Source organism: Eschrichtius robustus, chromosome 5, assembly GCF_028021215.1.
Source record: "Eschrichtius robustus isolate mEscRob2 chromosome 5, mEscRob2.pri, whole genome shotgun sequence".
NCBI lineage: Eukaryota > Metazoa > Chordata > Mammalia > Artiodactyla > Eschrichtiidae > Eschrichtius > Eschrichtius robustus.
The window spans coordinates 30,050,983-30,072,945 of record NC_090828.1 but is presented as its reverse complement, the minus strand read 5'-3'; the positions used below and the strand labels follow the sequence as shown (position 1 = coordinate 30,072,945).

Genomic DNA, 21,963 nt, shown 5'->3' with positions numbered 1-21,963 from the left:
ATTTTAATTTATAGATGTTTGCCAGGACTAAATATAGCTGATGAAATATCTGACCTTTTCTGCTCAAGGTAAATGATTTGTTACTTTATAAAAATACCAGGTACCAATAGAATTCGGAGTTTGTATAAAAAGACCCATTTGGTCATGTAAAGTAATGTAATCCCGGGCCCCAAAGAAATGATCCCTTTAAGAATTTTGTTAGTACATGAAAAATGACGTATTATTGGTTCAACCTATATCAGAATCACCTTGGAACATTTTAAATATGTGTAATATGCATGTGCCTGGCTTCCCACCAGGGGATTTTGATTCCATAAGTTTTTGGGGTTCTAGCATGTGAATTTTTCCAAATGCCAACAGGTGCTTTTGGTTTATTGTAGCTCTGTTTCATTGTGGCATGGCACTAGAGATGATGAAATGGCAGGTAATAATGCCATGGGAGTTAAAGTCCATAAGGGTTAAAGATCAAAAAATATTTAAAGTATTTAAATTTTGTGTGCGTGTGTGTGTGATGTTAGACTCATACTTTCATTTTGCCTTTTATCCAATGAATGTTTTAATTATATTTTAAATAAAGCACTAAAAAGTTTATTTAATGATTTTCAGAGTTCAGGTTTAAACTCTAGAGTTCTCTCAGCCTGAAAATTGCCACATCTATGAATACAACTTAAACTTTCTTTCATTTTGTTGCTTCAGGTTAATAAGTGACGTAAATTAATGGAAAAAAGACCAAATTTTAAATAAATAATTTCTTATATATTCTTTATTTCAGAAGCTGGTTTAATTGATTTATTTTCCCTATAAGTGAGAAGTCAGAAACTATCAAAGTTTCTCATAATAAAAAGTAATGGGTAAGTGAATGTTATGAAAGCATTTTGATTTAATGAAGTTTTTCTATTCTTCTTGGTTTTAAGGCTGTGGTTTCAATTTTTGAACATTGATTTTAATGAATAAACTTTTTCTGTTGCAGGATAATCTTATCAGAAACACTCATAACATTATAGGATCATTCTCTTTATTTTTTTCGACAGATAAGAGTGTTTAAAATAATTAGAATTAAAACCTTGATGAAATTATCTCTTAAAATCCTATTTTCACTTTCACAAAACAGCAAAAAAACTCATTGTATTTAATTTATTACTTAAATTTGTTATATTTTGTGTAAGTGAATAAATTGTATGTGTATCATAATTACTCGGGAAATTAAAAATATTCTGAATTCTAGGCTCTAGTAAATCTTCTCAGATTTACTAAATCAGAATTTTGGGGTATGATTTTTATATTCAGCCTGGTTTGGAAACCAGTATGTAATGCAGTATGTAATGATGAAGGATTATAGTTTTGGGGAGGAGGGTAGAAACTTGGAAACTATTCTTTATTTGTAGAGAAATCTTATTGCACTAGTTGGAAAAAAATTCTTCATATTCGTTTTGTTTATGTAATTGTCAGAAGAGAAATGTCTTTTGTTTCAGAGGCTATATTAGTTGCTATTTTGTTTTTTAGCAACTTTGTTGGATAAATTACTTTAAAATCTGCCTCTGTGGATTAAGCAGAAAATAAATGTAGTATCTACTCTCATGCTAGAGAATAAGATGTTATATATGACACTGAGAGTTCACATAATCTGGGATTTTGTGTAGAAACATAATGGGAAAATTAATAAGCTTTGTTAAAGTATAGTAAATATACTATAGTAACAACTTAGAAATAGTAATTTGTCTTTATAAATTGAGTACTGTATTCAATACTGAATCACTTTCTGATAACTCTTAACAACTTAGAAAATCAATAAAAAATGTAGTCATCTAGGCTTCAAATACTGGCAACACACTACTCTTTTAGAAGATGCATAGGTCTCAGAGAAAGACAAATACTGTATGATATCATATATATCCACGTATATGTGGAATCTAAAAAATAAACTAGTGAATATAACAGAAAACAAACAGACTCACAGATAAAGAGAACAAACTAGTGGTTACCGGGGGGAGAGGGAAGAGAAGAGGGGCAAGATAAGGGTAGGGAATTAAGACGTACAAACTACTATGTATAAAATAGATAAGCTACATGGATATATGGTACAACACAGGGAATATGGCCAATATTTTATAATAACTATAAATGGAATATACCCTTTAAAAATTGTGAATTGTACTATGTTGTACACCTGAAACTTACATTGTGCCTCACCTATTCCTCAATTAAAAAAGAAAAGAAGATTCAGAGGTCTCATTTTATTCCAGGCTCATTGATTGGTTCAGTAGCTCATGGTAGCCTTGTCTGTTTTCACAATTATTAGAAATATGAGTGGGTAGGACCCAAGAATGAATTTCTGGTCTCTGATATTATCATAGCTATTTTCCTCATGGTAGTAAGGAATTTACTGTGCTTTTGCCATTTTTGTTTTTTTCCAGTTTGAGTATTCCAGGACAATAGCCATCTGACTTTGGTTATTCAATATGCAGAACAGACAAGGATATTGCAGCTATTGCTGTGTGCACTATAATAACCTGGAACAGGTGAGAAGATCCTATTACTATGGTTATACCACAAAGGACCTAGTCGTAACTTTCCCTTCTTTTACGTTTGATTAAATTCATTTATTCCTTCATTGAACAGACCATATTGAGAATCTACTAATGGGCAGATACTGTTTAAGTTTCTAGGGATATGGCCATGAACAAAATCAGTTTCCTTTATTCATGAAGCTTATACTTGAATGCAGTAAGACAGAAAGTAAGTAGTCATATAAATTTAGTACATAGTATGTCAGATTGTGATAAATGTTATGAGGAAAATAAAATAGGGAAGAGTGTGCGATTTTAGGTAGAGTGGCCAGGTAAGGTTAAGGAAGTGACATTTGAGTTGAGATTTGAATGAAATGCGGGGCCCAGGCTTGCTTATATCTGGGGGAAGAATTTCTGGGTAGAGGGACAGGAGAGCAAGGATAGAGACCCTGAGGCAGAAGAGTGGTTAGCATGCTAACTAAAAGCCGGGAGGCCAATGTGGCTGCAGTGGAGGTCAGGTGGGGGGGTGGATGTTAAGTGACAGGTGAAGAATTCAGAGCCTTAGATTTTGTAAGTCATTGTAAGACAAGGTAAGGACTTTGAATTTTATGCTTTGATGCACAAAAGTTTTAAATTTTGCTATAGTTGAATTTGTCTTCTATTGTTACTTGTGTTTTTGGTGTCATAAAAATTGCCTAATCCAAGTTCATGAAGATTGATTCCTGTGTTTTCCTGTAAGAGTTTTATAGTTTAGCTCTTACTTTTAGGTATTTGATTCACTTTGAGTTAATTTTTGTGTGTGATATAATTTAATTATATCCTAAAAGCCCTGTCTTTTAAAAATACAGCCACATTAGTGGTTAGAACTTCAACATAAGAAGTTGGCGGAAGTGGGAGGGGTGGACGCAGTTCAGTCTATAGCATTTACACTGATTGGGTTTTGGATGTTAAACTAATTTTTCATTCCTGGGATAAATTCCACTTGGTCATGGTGTATAATTCCTTTTATATGTTGCTGGATTTGGCTTGCTAGCATTTTGTTGCAGAGTTTTGCATATATATCCATAAGGTATATTGTCTGTAGCTTTTTTTTTTTTTTTTTTTTTTTTGGCCGTGTTGGGTCTTCATTGCTGCGCGTGGGCTTTCTCTAGTTGGGGCGAGCGGGGGCTACTCTTCATTGCGATGCTCGAGCTTCTCATTGTGGTGGCTTCTCTTGTTGCAGAGCACGGGCTTTAGGTGCGTGGGCTTCAGTAGTTGTGACATGCGGGCTCAGTAGTTGTGGCACGTGGGCTCAGTAGCTGTGGCGTGAGGGCTTAGTTCCTCTGCAGCATGTGGGATCTTCCTGGACCAGGGATTGAACCCGTGCCACCTGCATTGGCAGGCGGATTCTTAACCACTGCGCCACCAGGGAAGTCCTCGTCTGTAGCTTTTTTTCTCTGTGATGTGTTTGGTTTTGGTATCAGGGTAGTACTGGCTTCATAGAATGAGTTGAGTAGTGTTCCTTTCTCTTCTTTTTGTTGGAAGAGTTTGTGAAACATCAAGTATGGAGATTTTGAAATAAGTATTGATGGTAATAGTAGCTGCAGCTTTCTGACCAGGACTGTTAACTTAGAAGATTCTCAAGTTTTTCTTCAGCTGTGGAATTGTCTCATAGGTGAAGCAATCATATAATGAAGCTTCTGCTAGTTCTAAACTGTTTGATCTTTGATGATATCTAAGACAAGTTTATAACATATAAAAATTCTGCTGTTTAGTAGCATTTGTTTTGTTTAATGATCTAATAGTAAACACTTAAATTCATACTAGGAAGAGTTTTTATTATTGTGATTTCTACATCTCTGCCTTTTTAAAAAAGAAATAATTTTTAATGCTGGTTATAAACATGAGGAGGCAGATAATAAATCTCAAGTTCTCTTCAATATTTCTCTCGTGATTGAGAAATTATATCATCACTTGAATGGAAGATTATTTGTTGAACTTTTGATAATGATAAAACATGTTTATGCTTTAGCCACAAGTTCTAGTCAATAAGCATTCAATATAATTTTTTTGCTTAAGGTTTAGAATAATAATTTTTAGACATTTGGATACTCCTGTACTAAACTGACATTTAAAAAGATTCTGTTGATGACAGCTGAGGCAATTTGTACTAACTATAAAAGCTTGAAAAAAATACACACACACACATATATATATGTATATATATAATTCAAAACTTTGGTGAACTACTAAGGCAGTGAAGACATATGGGGCCCAGATCTAGCTGAATATTGAACAGAATATTCAACAGAAATAATGGAAGCCAAAGGAAAGAAAAGAACTACCAACTTAGAATTCTATACTCAGTAAATAAGGTGAAATAAAATATTTTCAGGAAACAAAAATTAAGGGAATTTATCACCAGCAGACACTTACTAGAGGAAATACTAAAAAGAGTTTTTCAGGTAGAGGGAAAATGATTCCAGTTGGAAGCTCAGAGATACAGGAAGGAACGAAGAGCAATGGAAAGGTAAATAGGTGGGCAATGTAAATGAATAATATCTTGTGAGATTAACAACAGTGGCATATAAATTGGAAGGGGAGTAAATTGAGCTAATACCTAAGGACCTTGCATTGTTCAAGAAGAGAGTGGGGACTTCCCTGGTGGTCCAGTGGTTAAGACTCGGCACTTCCAATGCTTCCAATGCAGGGGGTGCAGGTTGATCCCTGGTCAGTAGAACAAAGATCCCACAAGATCCCACATGCCGTGCGGCATGGCCAAATAAAAAAAAAAGAGAGAAGGAGAGTAAAAGTAACAAGTACTTTTGATCGGTCAGGGTTGCATGTTGTAATCTGTTACCACTAATAGACTAGGAAAAAGTCTATACAAAATATAGATCTTTATAAAATTGGAATAATAAAAAATAGTCCACAAGAAAATAAGAAAGCAGAGAAATAGGGACACTGTGTAGGCAAGAATAGAATAATAAGACAGATTTAAAAATAAAAACAAGAATTAACTACAAATATATCAGTAATAAATTAAGTGAAAATAGACTTGATGCTTGAATTAAACTATATTCAATATTTTATCAGAGGTCCTAGTCAGGGAAATAAAGAAAGAAAAAGAAAGGAAAATGATAAAGATTAGAGAAGAAGAAATAAAACTGTTACTATTTGTATACAGTGTGATTGTGCACAAAGAAAATCCTAAAGATATTTAGATGAACTATTAGAATTGATAAGAGATTTTAAAAAACGTTTGGGCCAACATAAAAATAAATTGTCTTTTTAGAGTAAATATATATATGTATAACAATCACTTTGCTGTACACATAAAACTGACATAATATTGTAAGTTAACTATACTTCAATAAAACATAGTTAGAAAAAAAGAATAAAAAAATTGTCTTTCTATATATAAACACCACATAGAAGATGAGATTTGAAGAAGATATTTACAACAGCATGAAAAATCATCAACTTTTAAGGAATACGTATAAAAAATACGTATAAGATTTTTATACAGAAAACTAAACATTGAGAGAAATTTAAGAAAAATTTAAAAATTAAATAATTGGTATGAGATACCATGTTCATGGATTGGAAAAATCAATGTTCTGAACATGTCAGTTCTGCCCAAACCTATATACTGAGTCAATGAAATTCTATTAAAAATTTCCAGCAGTTTTTTTTTTAAATAAAAAGTAAGCCAATTCTAAAAATATATATGGACATGCAAAAGACCAACAAGACTCAGGGTAATCTTAAAGAAGAACAAAGTCAGAGGGCTTACTGTCCCAGATATAAAAACTTATTATTATGTCATAATCATTAAGACAATGGTGCAAAGTTAGAAAGACCATGGAAATAAATCAGAAAGTCCAGAAACAGATGTATATGTGTATATTTGATTTGTGACAAAGATGGCACTAAAGAGCAGTGAGGAGTAGGCTTTCTTCAATAAATGATACTGGATCAATTGTTTATCCATAGGGCAAAAAAAATGCAATTTTATTGCTAACTCATCCTGGTTACAAAAATCAATTCCATGTAGATTGTAGATGTGAGTATTGTAGGTAAAACAATAAAGTTTCCAGAAACAGATACGAGAAAATCTTCATGACTTCGAGGTGAGGAGAGATTTCTTAAACCGGTCACCAAAAGTACTGGCAAAGAAAAAAATTGGTAAATTGGACTGCAATGAAGTTAAGAAACAATGGAAGACAATTAAGAAAGTGAAAAGGTACCCTGGGAAAGATGCCGGATTTACTTTGTGTGTGTGTGTGTGTGGGGGGGGCACCAATAAAACTTTATTTATGAATGAACACACACACACACACACACACACACACACACACACATGCACACACGTACACAAAAGAAAGTGAAAAGGCAAGCCACAGAGAGGAAGATGATACAGATCTTCCTCAACTTATGATGGGATTACATCCTGATTGTAATTTGAAAATATCTTAGGTTGAAAATGCATTTAACACACCTAACCTACTGAATATCAGAGCTTACCTAGCCTACCCTAAAAGTACTCAGAACACTTCATCAGCCTACAATTGGGCAAAATCATTTATGCAAAGCCTATTTTATAATAATTGAGTAGCTCATGTAATTTATTGAATACTGTACAGAAAGTGAAAAACAGAATGGTTTTAAGTGTATGGGTTGTTTACCCTCCTGATAGTGTGACTGATCTTCCTCTTCCTCTGAGTCCCCTCCCATGGGCACAGGTCCAACCTAATCGCTTGCTTTTCCTCCCTTCCTAACCATCCTATGTGTGTATCTTTCTTCCAGCCTTGGTTGTACAGGAGTCCTTTTACCCATTTCCAGTTAGTTTTCAGTAAGAATTGTTCCACATGTAGATGTATTTTTGATATGTTCGTGAGGAGAAGTGAGCTCCACATCCTCTAATATTCTGCATTGATTTGAGCTCCCCTTATGGTTTTCAGATGCATATTTTAGAATTGCTTTATAGAAAGGGTATATTAATTTATACTTCTACTAGGTGTATAATGAATTTATATTGTGACACTCTCACTACTAATGAGTATTACCCATTTAAAAATATTCATTTTCTTTTTACTTTATAGCATATATCCAGTGATCAGCACAGATACTTGACCACACAGAGTAGACAATGGATGGGTACCACTAGTTTGATGGAACGTTTCTTGCAGGATGTACTGAGGCACCACCCATATCATTATCAAGAAAGCAGGTAAAGTAACTGAGTGGAATAATATTAGCACAAAGTTAGTTATATGTTACAGTAAATGTTTGTGTTAATTGTTCTAATACTTCCTAAAGTGAACCTTCGAATCAAGGAATATAACATGAAATTTTATCTAGTAACTTACCTTTGCAATTATTTAAAATTTTTTCCTAGCTTAGGTAAGAAATTTCACTCTAAAAGTTATGGACTACACTATGCTTTTTCTAAAGAAAAGTCTTAGGCCGATAAATAATTATATATCATTAAGGTGTTTTATAAGGATGTCACAGGATTAAACAGGGTAAAAAGGTGGGAGCAAACATAACTTTTACAAGATTAGTAACCAAAAAGTTGGTGACAGTGGCCAAGTAAGGGTGGTTAAGGTAAAAACTAAGTTAATTCCACATTAATGGAACTATTTGCTATTTTGTCAAATAGAATTGGCTCTTTTTATAATTTGTCAGTATCTTGATAGCTTACTCTCGTATTAACTTATTTTGGTTTTAATAAAAATAAATATTTTGATAACACTTAAAAAAGTTAAATGTCCTATGTTAAAGAAGAACTTTGGTAGAAAATCAGATTATGTACTGTGGTGAGTTTGCAGCTACAGCTATATAAGATAAGGCAAAATAGATCATTAGCACATCTGTGCAGAATTAGTTGAGTTCAGCACTAGCAGCAGAAAAAAGGATAAACTTCTTGAACGCTTTGCAAGTCACCAACCTAGAACTTAGTAAATAGTGAAAAAGTTTTAATGGGGAAAAGTCAGGAAAAGAATATGTGGTTTTCATAGAGAATGGACTTGAGGACGTGGGGAGGAGGAATGGTAAGCTGGGACGAAGTGAGAGAGTGGCATGGACATATATACATTACCAAATGTAAAATAGATAGCTAGTGGGAAGCAGCTGCATAGCACAGGGAGATCAACTCAGTGTTTTGTGACCCCCTAGAGAGGTGGGATAGGGAGGGTGGGAGGGAGACGCAAGAGGGAGGGGATATGGGGATATATGTATACATATAGCTGATTCACTTCATTATACAGCAGAAACTAACACAACATTGTAAAGCAATTATACTCCAATAAAGATGTTAAAAAAAAATTATGTGGTTTCTTAGCTGGTGGAAAGATGGAATTAGCCTATCTTGGGGTCACTATAAATTACCAGTTTATAGTGTATATAAACAATGCTTCAACAAACATATTTGTACGTGCAACGTTTTCTGTGGAGTAGATTCCTAGAATTTGAACTTTTGGGCTAAAGTTTATGGACACTAAAAAATATTTTTTATTTTTTAACTTTTCATTTTGGAATAATTTCAGGCTTACACAAATTTAGCTGCAAAACTGGTACAAGGAATTCTTGTGTAACTTTTACCTAGCTTCCCCAAATGTTAAATCTAAAATAACCACAGTACAGTGATCAAATCCATGAAATTACATTGATACCATACTATTTACAGACCTGATTCAGATTTTGTCAGTAGTGTTACTAATGTCCTTTTTTTGGACCAAGATTCCGTCCAGGACCACACAGTGCATTGAGTTGTCACATTTCCTTACTTTCCCTTAATCTCGAGTAGTTCCTCAGTCTGTCTTTGCTTTCAAGACCTTGACACTTTTTAAAAGAGTACTGGCCAGTTATTTTGTAGGATATTCCTAAATTTGGGTATGCCTGATGTCTTTTCGTTTTGTTGATGGTCTCCTTTACTGTGCAAAAGCTTTTAAGTTTAATTAGGTCCCATTTGTTAATTTTTGCTTTTGCTTCTATTGCTCTAGGAGATGGATCCAAAAAAATATTGCTGCGTTTTATGTCAAAGAGTGTTCTGCCTATGTTTTCCCTAGGAGTTTTATATTATCTGGTCTTACATTTAGGTTTTTAATCCATTTTGAGTTTATCTTTGTATATGGTGTTATAGAATGTTCTAATTTCATTCTTTTACATGTAGCTGTTCAGTTTTCCCAGCACCACTTATTGAAGAGACTATCTTTTCTCCATTGTATATTCTTTCCTCCTTTGTCATAGATTAATTTACCATTAGTGCGTGGGTTTATTTCTTTTTATTTATTTATTTATTTAGCTGTGACGGGTTGTAGTTGCAGCACACGGGCTCTTTCGTTGCAGTGCGTGGGCTTCTCTCTTGTTGTGGCACATGGGCTCCAGAGCACGCGGGCTCAGTGGTTGTGGTGTGCAGGCCTAGTTGCCCCGTGGCATGTGGGATCTTAGTTCCCCAACCAGGGATCAAACCCACGTCCCCTTCATTGGAAGGCAGATTCTTAACCACTGGACCACCAGGGAAGACTGCATGGGTTTATTTCTGAGCCCTCTGTCCTGTGCCATTGATCTATGTGTCTGTTTTTGTGCCAGTACCATCCTGCTTTGATTACTGTAGCTTGGCAGTATAGTCTGAAGTCAGGGAGTGTGATTCCTCTAGCTCTGTTCTTCGTTCTCAAGATTGTTCTGGCTATTCAGGGTCTTTTGTGTTTCCATACAACTTTTAAAATTATTTGTTCTGGTTCTGTGAATTCTGTGAAGAATGCCATTGGTATTTAGATAGGGATTGCAGCGAATCTGTAGGTTGTCTTGGGTAGTATGGTCATTTTAACAATATTGATTCTTCCAGGAACACAGTGTATCTTTCCATCTGTTTGTGCCATCTTCAGTTTCTTTCATCAGTGTCTTATAGTTTTCTGAGTACAGGTTTTTTGCCTCCTTAGGTGTATTCCTCGGTATTTCATTCTTTTTGATGTGATAGTAAATGGGATTGTTTCCTTAATTTCTCTTTCTGAGCGTTCATTGTTAGTGTATAGAAATGCAACAGATTTCTGTATATTAAGTTTGTATCCTGCAACTTTATCAAATTCTTTGATGAGCTCTTATAGCTTTTTTTGGTGGCATCTTTAGTATTTTCTATGTATAGTATCATGTCATCTGCAAACAGTGACAGTTTTACTTCTTCCTTTCCATTTTGGATTTCTTTTATTTCTTTTTCTTCTCTTGTTGCTGTGACCAAGACTTCTAAAACTATGTTGAATAAAAATGGTGAGCGTGGGCATCCTTGTCTTGTTCCTGATCTTGGAGGAAATGCTTTCAACTTTTCCCTGTTAAGCATGTTGTTAGCTTTGGTTTGTCACATATAGCCTTTATTAAGTTGAGGTATGTTCCCTTTATGCCCACTTTCTGGAGAGATTTTATCATAAGTGGATGTTGAATTTTGTCGAAAGCTTTTTCTGCATCTATTGAGATGATCATATGGTTTTTATTCTTCAATTTGTTAATATGGTGTATCACATTGATTGATTTGAGTATATTGAAGAATCCTTGCATCCCTGGGATAAATCCCACTTGTTCATGGTGTATGATCGTTTTAATGTATTGCTGGATTCTGTTTGCTAGTATTGTGTTGAGGATTTTTGCATCTATATTCATCAGTGATATTGGTCTGTAATTTTCTTTTTTTGTAGTATCTTTGTCTGGTTTTGGTATCAGGGTGATGGTGGCCTCAGATTGATTCAGAAGTTTTCCATCCTAACCTTACACCTAAAGGAACTAGAGAAAGAAGAACAAACAAAACCCAAAGTTAGTAGAAGGAAAGAAATGATACTGATCAGAGCAGAAATAAATGAAATAGGGACTTCCTTGGTGGTGCAGTGGTTAAGACTCCGCCTGCCAGTGCAGGGGACATGGGTTTGATCCCTGGTCCGGGAAGATCCCACGTGCCATAGAGCAACTAAGCCCGTGTGCCACAACTACTGAGCCTGAGCTCTAGAGCCCACGAGCCACAACTACTGAGGCCACGCACTGCAATTACTGAAGCCCGCATGCTCTAGGGCCCGCGTGCCACAACTAATGAGCCCGCGTGCTGCAACTACTGAAGCCCGTGTGCCTAGAGCCTGTGCTCTGCAACAAGAGAAGCCACCACAATGAGAAGCCCGCACACCGCAACGAAGAGTAACCCCCACTTGCCGCAACTAGAGAAAGCCCGTGCGCAGCAATGAAAACCCAACGCAGCCAAAAAAAAAAAAAAAATTTAAGAAAATGATATAATAAAAAAATGAAATAGAGACTTAGAAAAAAAAGAAAAGATCAATGAAACTAAAAGCTGGCTCTTTGAAAAGATAAACGAAATTGATAAGCCTTTAGCCAGACACATCAAGAAAAAAAGGGAAAGGGCCCAAATCAACAAAATCAGAAATGAAAAAGGAGAAGTTACAACCAACACCACAGAAATACAAAGGATCGTAAGAGACTACTGTGAACAGCTATATGCCAATAAAATGGACAACCTAGAAGAAATGGTCAAATTCTAGAAATGTATCAATACAATCTCCCAAGACTAAACCAGGAAGAAATAGAAAATATGAACAGACCAATTACCAGTAATGAAATTGAATCAGTAATTTAAAAACTCTCAACAGACAAAAGTCCAGGACCAGACAGCTTCACAGGTGAATTCTACCAAACATTTAGAGAAGAAAATTTTTATTCTTGATAGACATTTCCTGGAAGGCTATACCAATTTATATATAATTTATTGCATAAATTGTATATATATGTATATACACGAGTAGTATATGACAGTGCTCATTTCCTGTCACTCTTGCCAACACTGGGATTATCAACCTCTTTCTTTCTCCCTAAAATAATAGGCCAGAAAGTGTCTCTTAATTAACCTTTATTTATTTATGAGTAAAGTAGAATTTCTCTTTCTATATAGTTATTAGAAATATATTTATCCTATGGATTGTTTTTTCATATACTTTGCTTATTTTTCCATTGAATTGTTTGTATATTTTAGGTTTGTATGCAATATTTATGAATAATAGTTCTTTGTATTTTAAATGTTATTTATATTTTAAATATCAGAATCTGTCATGTGTTTATCAACTGTGTATGTTATTTTTTACCATATAGAAAGAAACATTTTGACACAATCTAAGGAGAATTTTTCTTTATGGCTTCTTTCATGTCTTTTTCTTAATTCCATTGTCTCTTCTTTTAAATATTTTTAATCTTCTTGGAATTTATTTTTATAAGTGTTATGTAGCAGTACTTATTTTTAAAATAAATATATACTAATTATCTCCACTGATATAAAACATCACCTGTAACATAAAATTCTTGTGTTTGTGTGTGTGTATCTACATCTACTTCTATATCTATATATTGGATTTTGAATACCATTTTCTTTCCTTGAATGTTTTTAATCCCATGCCAATACCACATTACTTAATTATGTTTATAAGCTTTCTAAATTATACAGTTCATCTTTAAAAAATTTCATCTCTCTTCCCCCCCTTGTCTAGACATTGTTGGTTTTTGTATTATTTTAGACTTCTTGAAAATCAGCTCTTGCTTTATTTTTGTTTCCTATTTATTGGTCTTTCTTTTTCTTAATTTATATCTTCAAGTTTCCTGAGGTAGGGGGATTTGGTTATTTTTCTGTCTTTTTGAATTAGGTGCTCATTTAATTAATTTCTGTTTACTAATTCTTATTTTAATGGGAAATTTAAAAGTGTGAAGTTTTCATTTTGATCACATCTCATAGATTTAATATATAGTTATTTATTTTGTTTGTAGATAGTTTAAAAATTTTTCCTTTTTAGCATAAGAGTTATATAAAAGAGTGGTTTTTAACCTTTAATGGTTACACTTTTGGAGGGATTTTTTTGTTGTAAAATTAGTTTAAAATGAGTAGAAATACAGATTGTGATTTAGTTGTTAATTTTAAACACACACAAATACAGATACAAATTTTGGGGGATTTCCAACTTGTTTGATTTTATGATTCTGCCTTCCTTTCTTTTCTTAGCCAAATGTTACAAAATTAATTTTATTTTGAGACTCTGTCTTCTAGGAATCTTGCCCAGGGTAGGAAGAAAATAACATTTATCATGCATTTAATAAAAATCTCAAACAGATGTTAGAGTATTTTTATGGATTTTTTCCCCCTTGCTTTTTAGATCAGTGCAAAATGAGAGACTTCATATGACTACCGTGTCACCTTCTGGAGTGGTTCCGAATGATGATTTTGTTCCTGAAATAATGACTGAGGATGCTACTGGAGTCAGAGAAGAGATGTCTTCCAAGGCTTTTGAACCTGTTGAAGAGCTGTATTCTAGACCTAGTAAATCTCAGGAATATATACAGAGTGTTTCAATTCGACCATCAGTTATTCAAAAACTGGAGAAAGGACAGCAGCAGCCCTTGGAGTTCATTCATAAAATTGGGAGCAGTATGAAAGAATTTAATCCAGTTGGTATTGGTCATGCTACAAATAATAGACAAAATGTAATATGTTCATCAGTGATTTCTAATGCTCCTGTTAGTTGTTTACCTGAAAGTTCTCATGAAAGACCAGTTACAACTAATGCTACTACTGGGTTACCACTAGGATCCCATTTGGATTCAGTTAACAAATGTGACCCAAACAAAGTTGACAAATACTTTAAACAGCTAGACAGGGGCTTTAGAAACCCTATGCTGTCATCCCATCCAGAAAATTCTTCAGTAACATACCAGAAACCTAAAGAATCAAACAGGAAATCTTTATGTATAAATTCAGATAAATTGGCTATACAGGAAGATGTAAAATCTCAGGGTAAAACTTTGTCAACTGGCTCTAAAGTCCATGAATTTGTGGGTGCTGAAGGCTCCTTAAAATTGGAATCTCTTTCCAGATTAACAGTAAACCCAGCAGTCAACCTGAATAAAACTGACATGCCTTCTAATAAAGGAATCTTTGAAGATGACATTCCAAAGTACCATGAGAAATTCTTTCCTAATATGGATCATACCCAAGAAGGAAAGCATTTGGTTTATAACAAGTCAGCCTTTTTGGAACAGAAGATCTCAGTGAGTTCTGAAATGAAGTTTGCTGGTGGCTATCTTCAGTCAGCATCTGATCACCATGAAGAGGCTGTGCCAGACCTTTGGAAGGAGGAGCAAATTGACCAAGAATGTAAGAACTGTGAATCAAGAGGTTCTGAAATGAGTTTTGATGGCAGTTCCTCTTTTTATTCACTGACAGACCAATCTAAAGTGACTGCCAAAGAAATAAACCTCTTAAAGGAAGTACGTGCTGATTTGCAGTATAAGAACAATAAATCTTGTGTTTCTGAAATAAGCTCTGATTGTGATGGCTCCCTTCAGTTGACTTCCAACCAAACTCAAGTAATTGTTAAAGATGTAAGTGTTCAGAAGGCGATGCATATTAGGCTGGTTGATGAAAGCTATGAATCTAGTGATTCTGAGATGAATTTTGATTGTGATGCCTCACTTCAGTCAACTGATAACTACCCCCAACAGCCTGAAAAAGAAGTAAACCTTCCCAAGGGGGCACACGTTGGCTTGGTTGATATGAACTATGGATCTAGTAGCTCTGAAATAAGTGCTGATTCTGTTTTCTCACTTCAGTCAGTGGTTGACCAATTCCCAGTGGCTGTCACAGAAACAAAACTTTGGAAGAAGGTTCACATTAGCTTGGTTGATAAGAACTATGGATCGAGTTGTTCTGAAACAAGTTTCGATTGTGATGTTTCTCTTCAGTCAGTAGTTGACCATCCTCAACTGGCTGTCAAAGAAAGAAACCTGGAGGATAGGCTTGTCTATCTGAAAGATAAGAATCGTAAGCCTAGTAGTGCTAAAGCACATCTTGATTGTGATGTCTCTCTTCAGACCATGACTGATGAACCTCAGAGGGCTGTTGAAGAAATCTATCTTCTGAAAGAGAAGAATGACGTTGTGGATATGAACTGTGGGTCTCATGGTCCTGAGATGAATTTTCATCTGATGAAAACAGATGCTCAGTTAGTGCCTGACCAATCCCAAGTGACAGTTAAAGAAGTAAACGCTCAGGAAGTAGCTCTTGACCTGGAGAATAAGAGTGTTAAATCTAGCATTTCTGATCTAAGTTTTGATTCTCATGCTTCTCTTTATCCATCAGCTAATGATCAACCTCAGGGGGCTTGTGGTGAAATAAATCTGAAAGCGTTAAATGTTGATATGGAAGTTAAGAGCTATGGGTGCTCCAGTTCTGAGCTGAGTTTTGATTCCGATCCTCCTCTTATGTCAGTTACTGAGTATACTGAGCTGGATGTTGAAGAAATAAGGAAGAAGCACATTAACCTGGAAGATGAGAGCTTTGAGTCAATTAGTTCCAAAATAACTTTTGATTCTGATATTCCTCTTCACTCAGTAGTTGACCAATCTCAAGTAGCCATTTATGAGGAGGAGTCTATTGATCTGGGAAATAAGAGTAATGAATCTTGTGTTTCTGAAATAACTTTTGATTCTGATATACCTCTTCATTCAGGGATTTATCAACCTGAAGTAGCTGCTAAAGAAACATTCATTCAGAAAGAAGAGTATATACACTTAGGAGGGAAGGATGATGAACGCACTGCTTCTGAAATAAGTTTGGATTCTTATATCCCTTTTCACTCAGTGATTAACCATCCAGAAGAAGCTGTTAAAAAGCTAAATCCTCAAAAAGAAGAGTGGGCACCCTTAGAAAATAAGGAAAATGAACCTTGTGGTTCTGAATTAAGTTTTGATTATGATGGTTTTTGTTCAATGGCTGGATGTTCTGAAGATCCCATTAAAGAAAGAAACCTGAAAGAGGAGATTATACACTTAGAAAGTAAGGGTAATGTACCTGTTGTTTCTGAAAGCAGTATGAAGTCTGATATTTCTTTTCATTTAGTGACTGATCATCCTGACATAGCTATTAAAGAAATAAACCAAAAAGAAGAACATGTAAATTTAGCAGATAAGGGTAATGAGTTAAGTGTGTTTGAAACAAGTTTGGATTCCGATATCCCTCTTCAGTCAGTGATTCACAAACCTGAAGTAGTTGTTAAAGAACTATGGCTTCAAAAAGAAAAGCATGCTAAGTTAAAAGGTAAAAGTGCTAAATTTAGTGGTTCTGAAATAAATTTAGATTCTGATTATTCAATGACTGAACCTCAAATAACTGTTAAAGAAATAGATGTTCAGAAAGAAGAACATGTTGTTCTAGAGAACAAGGGTGATAAATATAGTGGTTCTGAAATAATTTTGGACTCTGATGTCCCTCTTCAGTCAATGAATGAAAAACCTCAAATAACCATTTTAAAGGAGGACCATGTTGACCCAGAAGATGAAAGTACTGGACCTAGAGGTTTTGAAAAAAATTTGGGTACTGATACCCCTCTTCATTCAGTCATTGACCAACCTCGACTAGCCCTTTTGAAGGAAAAACATGTGGATCTGGCAGACACAAACAATGAATCTAGTGATGGCAAAATAGCTTTTCATTCTGATGACCCTCTTCAGCCATTGACTGAACAATTTCAGGAAGTGGTTGAAAAAACAAACCTGTGGGAAGAAGAGGATATGGGCCAGAAGAATAAGGTTGATGAACCTAATGCTTCTAAATTAATACATAATTCTGACGTTTCTCTTCTGTCTGTGTCTGATCAAACTGAAGTAGCTGTTAAACGAATAAACCTCAAGAATGAAGGTCATGTGTACTTGGAAGATAAGAACAGCCAATATAGTGGTTCTGAAATGAGTTTGAATTCTGATCTCTTGGTTCAGTCAATAGTTGATCATCCTCAGATAACTATTTTGGAGCAGGAGCATACTGAGCTAGAGGATAAGCACAATCAGTCTTGTGGTTCTGAAATAAGTTTTGATTCTGATGACCCCCTTCAGTCAGTGGCCAACCAGCTTAGAGAAACTGTTAAAGAAGTAAGCCTTTGGAAGAATGAAGTTGACATGGAAGATAAGAGAGATGAATCTAAGTGTTTTGAAATTGTGTATGATTCTGATGTCCTTTTTCAGTCAGTGGCTGGCCAAACCAAAGTTGTTAAGGAGATCAACCTTTGGGAGGAGCATGTTGACTTGGAAGATGAGGTTCTCAAACCTAGTGATTCAAAAATAAATTTTGTTTCTGATGAACCTCTTCAGTCTGTGGCTAACGAAATTCAAGAGGCTATTACAGAAATAAGTCTTCTGAGGGAGGGACATGTTTGTCTGGGTACTAAGAGCTATGAACCCAATGATTCTGAAGTCATTTATGTTTCAAATGCCCATCTCCAGTCAGTGGTTGAGCAACCACACATATTGGAAGAGCAACAAGCCAGTTTGGAAGATAAGAGCAATGATCCTTGTGGTCCTGAAATACGTTTTGTTTCTGATGATCCTCTTCAGTTAGTGACTAGCCAGCTTCAAAAAGCTGTTGAAGAAATAGGTCTTTGGGAGGAAGACCATATTTACCTGGAAGATAAGAGATATAAACTAGGTGATTTTGAAGTAAGTTATGATTCTGATGTTGACTTCATAGCTGGGCATTCTCCTGTGGCTGTCAAAGAAATAAACTTGCAAGAGAAGGATCATGACCTTCATAAGAACTGTGAACTTAGTGTTTCTGAAATAAAATGTGATTCTGGTGTTCATCTTCGGTTAGAAGTTGACCAACCTCAAGTGGTTTGCAAAGAAGTAAACCTTCAGATGGAAAAGCATCTTGGCATGGAAGAAAGAGTCAGTGAACCTAGTGATTCTGAAATGATGTGTGATTCTGATGTTCCTCTTCAAATAGTGATAAACGAACTTCAAGTGTCAGACAAAGAAACAAATCTTCAGAAGATGTTATTTGTGGACCTGATGACCAGTGATAATGATTGTGAAATGATTTCAGATTCTGATGTCCCTTTTCAGCCAGTGATTGACTCACCTCAGATGACTGTCAATGAAATCAGCTGTATAAATGCAGAAAGTTTTGTTCCAGAAGATGAGAACTGTGACTCTTGTGATTCTGAACTAGGATATGTTTGTGAATCCTCTCCTCAATCAGTGACAAACCATTCCAAAAAGACCTTTAAAGTTGTAAACCAGAAGCAAGACTATATTATTCTGGAAGAGACAAGCTGTGAGCCTTATATTTCTGAACTAAATTTTCAAATTGATGCCTCTCATCAGTCCACGACTTCCCAGTCACAAGAGCCTGGAAAAAAAAAGGCCAAATATATTGACCCCGAGGATAAGAGCCGTCAATCTAATCGTCCTAAAAGAAATTTTGAACGGGAGGAGACTTCTCAGCCAGTGACTCAGCAACGGCAGAAGGCTAACAAAGGAGTCAACCTTTGGAAAGATGTAGAAAATATTGGCCTAAAAGATAAGAACTGTGAATCTAGTGTTTCTGCAATGGATTGTAATGCATCTCCTGAGTTGGTGACTCATCAAATGCCTGATAAAGAAAACCTTTTGAAGTTAAAACATACCGATCTAGAAAGTATGAGCTGTGAACCTTGTGGTTCTGGGATGAATTTTCAATGTGATCCCTCTCTTCAGTCTGACAACAACCAGCCTCAAGAAGCTGTGAATAAAATAGACCTATTTGAGAAGATGTCTTTTGACCTGAAAGAAACAAACCATAATTCCCATTCAGGCTCTGTTCCCATGGTTGATTCTATACGGAACCTGGAAAAAGCAAAGGAAGTCATAGAAGATGATCCTGATGAACCAGTTCTTGAAGGCTTGCCTCATGTCCCTCCTTCATTTGTGGGGAAAACGTGGTCTCAGATAATGAGAGAAGGTGATGTGAAAATTAATGCTCTCGTGAAGGAATTTAAGAAAGGTCGTTTCCACTGTTACTTTGATGATGACTGTGAGACCAGGAAAATTAAAAAAAAAAAATCGAATGAAGGAAAAAAGATTACCTGGACTGACCTCAATCAGGACACTACATCAATTCAAGTTCTTTCAGATTGTGATGATAATGCAGGTGGTATTTCAGATATTGATGACTTTTCAGTGGCCTTAGATAAACCTAGCCATTATCCTTCAGCAAAGAAGCATTTTGAACAAACATGCCAAGTGGCTTCTCCATGCCAAGCTATAAAAGTCAGCCATGGAACTCAAACCAATCTCGCAAGTCACCCAGGGACAAAAAGAAGAATAACTGGACAAGAGAAAGACTCTCCAGTAAGGAAGCGTTTACTTTTACAGAATGACAGAAAAACAAGAAAGAAAGTAAAAATTGGAAAAGTCGAATTTCCTGAATCATGTATTACAGTTTTGAAGCCTTTGCAACCAAATGCCTTAATTTATGTTCTTTCTTCAAATATTAAGCTGAAGAAAGGTGAATCCAACAACTTCTCTAAAAGGAGGCATGGTAGTAGAAATAATTGGGATCTTAGCATACAGTACAAATTTAACCAGAGTTCCTTTAATTGTTATGACCCATTGAATAAGCAGATTGTAATTGATCCTTCTTTGAACATAGAAGTACCAGGGCCTGACAGGAATAACTGTGTGGAAATTCATTTTAGCCACCTAAATTCTAATGCAGGAGATGATGATACTTATGTACAAAGCTCTGCTTCGGCACCTTTTATGACAGTGTCAGTAGGACATGAATTAATGTCACATCAGGAGGCCAGTGAATCTGTGTTTCTGGAAAAATCCAAGATTTTGAATTCTAGTGAAGTTTCAAAACAAAGTAATTTCCAGTCAACTCTTTTAAATCATGATGTTGCCAAAATTTCTCTGAAATCGATTGGAAATAAGTTTTTGGAAAGTAAAAGGAAAATTCAGAGAAGGAAGGTGACAACTAATAATAAGCCAGGTTTTCCCAAAGAAGGTTGTAGACCAGTTATTCCCCAGCAAAAAACCAGAATTGCTTCAGAAAAACGGTCGATTTGGATTCAGACCAAACTAAGTGATATAATTAAAAAGTATATTCCAAAATACTCTGTTTTTTTGCGTCACAAATATCGGTCCAGGAGCACTTTTGTTAGGATGCATCTTAAGAAGAGAAAATCTGATGTCAGTAGGTTAAAGAAGGCAAAGAGACCAGCTAAAATGCTTTCAAAGGCCTCGGTTCCATCAGCTGGAGCTGAAGAGCAGTCAAAAGCTATAGCAAGCTCTTCTCCCAAGCAACCTGTGCGGGGCTCTTCTGCCGTTGCAGGAAATAAGAAGAATGGTAATAAAAAACGCCCTAGAAGACAACGAAGAAAGCCTTCTAGACCTGTTAGAACATATGCTTTGAGAAGTTCGTATTCTGGTATACCATATTCTGACAGAATGAGGACTCGGCTCTCTAACAAATCGTGAGGTAATGAGGTAAACTAGAGGTGTTTCTATTAAGGGCTAGTTGAGGATTCAGTACTTCAATTGAAAATATATTTGGTACCTAGTGTACATAGCTTTCCTAACTTTGGTGAAAAAAATGAACCTTCAACTATTTTGCTATAGACTTATTTTTCAGAACTTTTATATTAATTTAAAGTTAGTGTTTAGGGTCCTTTTTTTTTTAAGTTAAAAAACTTCCTTTGTCCATTTGCTGTGGAAGAGCTTCATCTTAATTTATATCACATAATTTAGCACAATATATACAACTTTCTTCCTCAAACCATGTCCCTCTTATTTATTTTTTATGATTGTGTCTCTCATGTCAGCAGGTTATATTGCAAGAATGGATGTGGCAAACATAAAATGCTTTTTTACTTTTAAAAAATTGGAACAAATGAATATGTAGTTATTTTCTGTATGTTTCAGAGTGGCATTGTCAATATCATATTCTAACTGGATAATTAAAAAGAAGAAACTCTGATTATCTCAGCTTTTGAGTGGGATTAACCTAAATAATCACACACAAAATATAATTTATCTTTCTTTTAAAAGCATTCCAGAGAATGAGATTTCATAAACTTTAATCCAGTTTTAAAAACTGCCTGGTGATTTTACATACATAACACAAACTCTTCCTTCTTCATTTAAACTGGATCTGCAGGTATCTAACTTTCCTCATTTGGACACATGCGTACGTGCAATCTCTGTAGGTTTTTCTTTAGCATTATTAGACCTTAAGGGGAAAATGATCTTGCCAGCGTGATTATGCTTTTCTACCACCTTTTTTCCCCTCCACCTGAAGCGTCAGTGGTTTAATGTGAAAATCCAGTTATCTTATGGCCTTATCTCTTAAAAATATTTTAGATATTTCCATATCCTTTTTTAATAGCTTGAACTGAAATGACTGGTTTGGTAATTTGGGCAGACCATTAATTGTTGTTATTAATAAGTTATAATCTTAATAATTCAAAAGATCTAATAAAACTGATAAGTGGAGACCCATTTTGCAAGTGAAAAACTGTATTTGTGCGTTGGTTTGGCTTTCCTTCGATTTGTTAACTGATTTTGGTAGTTCACCTAAAAATGTCAAGATATGCAGTTTAGGTCTGAGGTACTCAGAAAATCTTTAGAT

General features: G+C 35.2%; 1 protein-coding gene across 2 annotated transcripts; it reads left to right on the top strand.

The window, feature by feature from the left end:
- Positions 1 to 774: 774 nt before the first annotated feature.
- ZDBF2 (zinc finger DBF-type containing 2) lies at positions 775 to 20,932 on the top strand. Of its 2 annotated transcripts, XM_068543815.1 has the most exons (5): positions 4,963 to 5,016; positions 7,592 to 7,719; positions 13,679 to 16,362; positions 16,468 to 16,804; positions 16,922 to 20,932. In XM_068543815.1, the coding sequence occupies exons 1-5, from the start codon at positions 4,963 to 4,965 to the stop codon at positions 20,811 to 20,813; spliced, it is 7,095 nt and encodes a 2,364-aa protein (XP_068399916.1). In that variant the 3' UTR covers positions 20,814 to 20,932. The 2 variants fall into 2 exon arrangements, with proteins under 2 accessions (XP_068399914.1, XP_068399916.1); XM_068543813.1 differs by lacking the exon at positions 4,963 to 5,016 and adding exons at positions 775 to 851; positions 2,415 to 2,519 and having other exon boundaries at positions 13,679 to 20,932.
- The last annotated feature ends 1,031 nt before the right edge of the window (positions 20,933 to 21,963 follow it).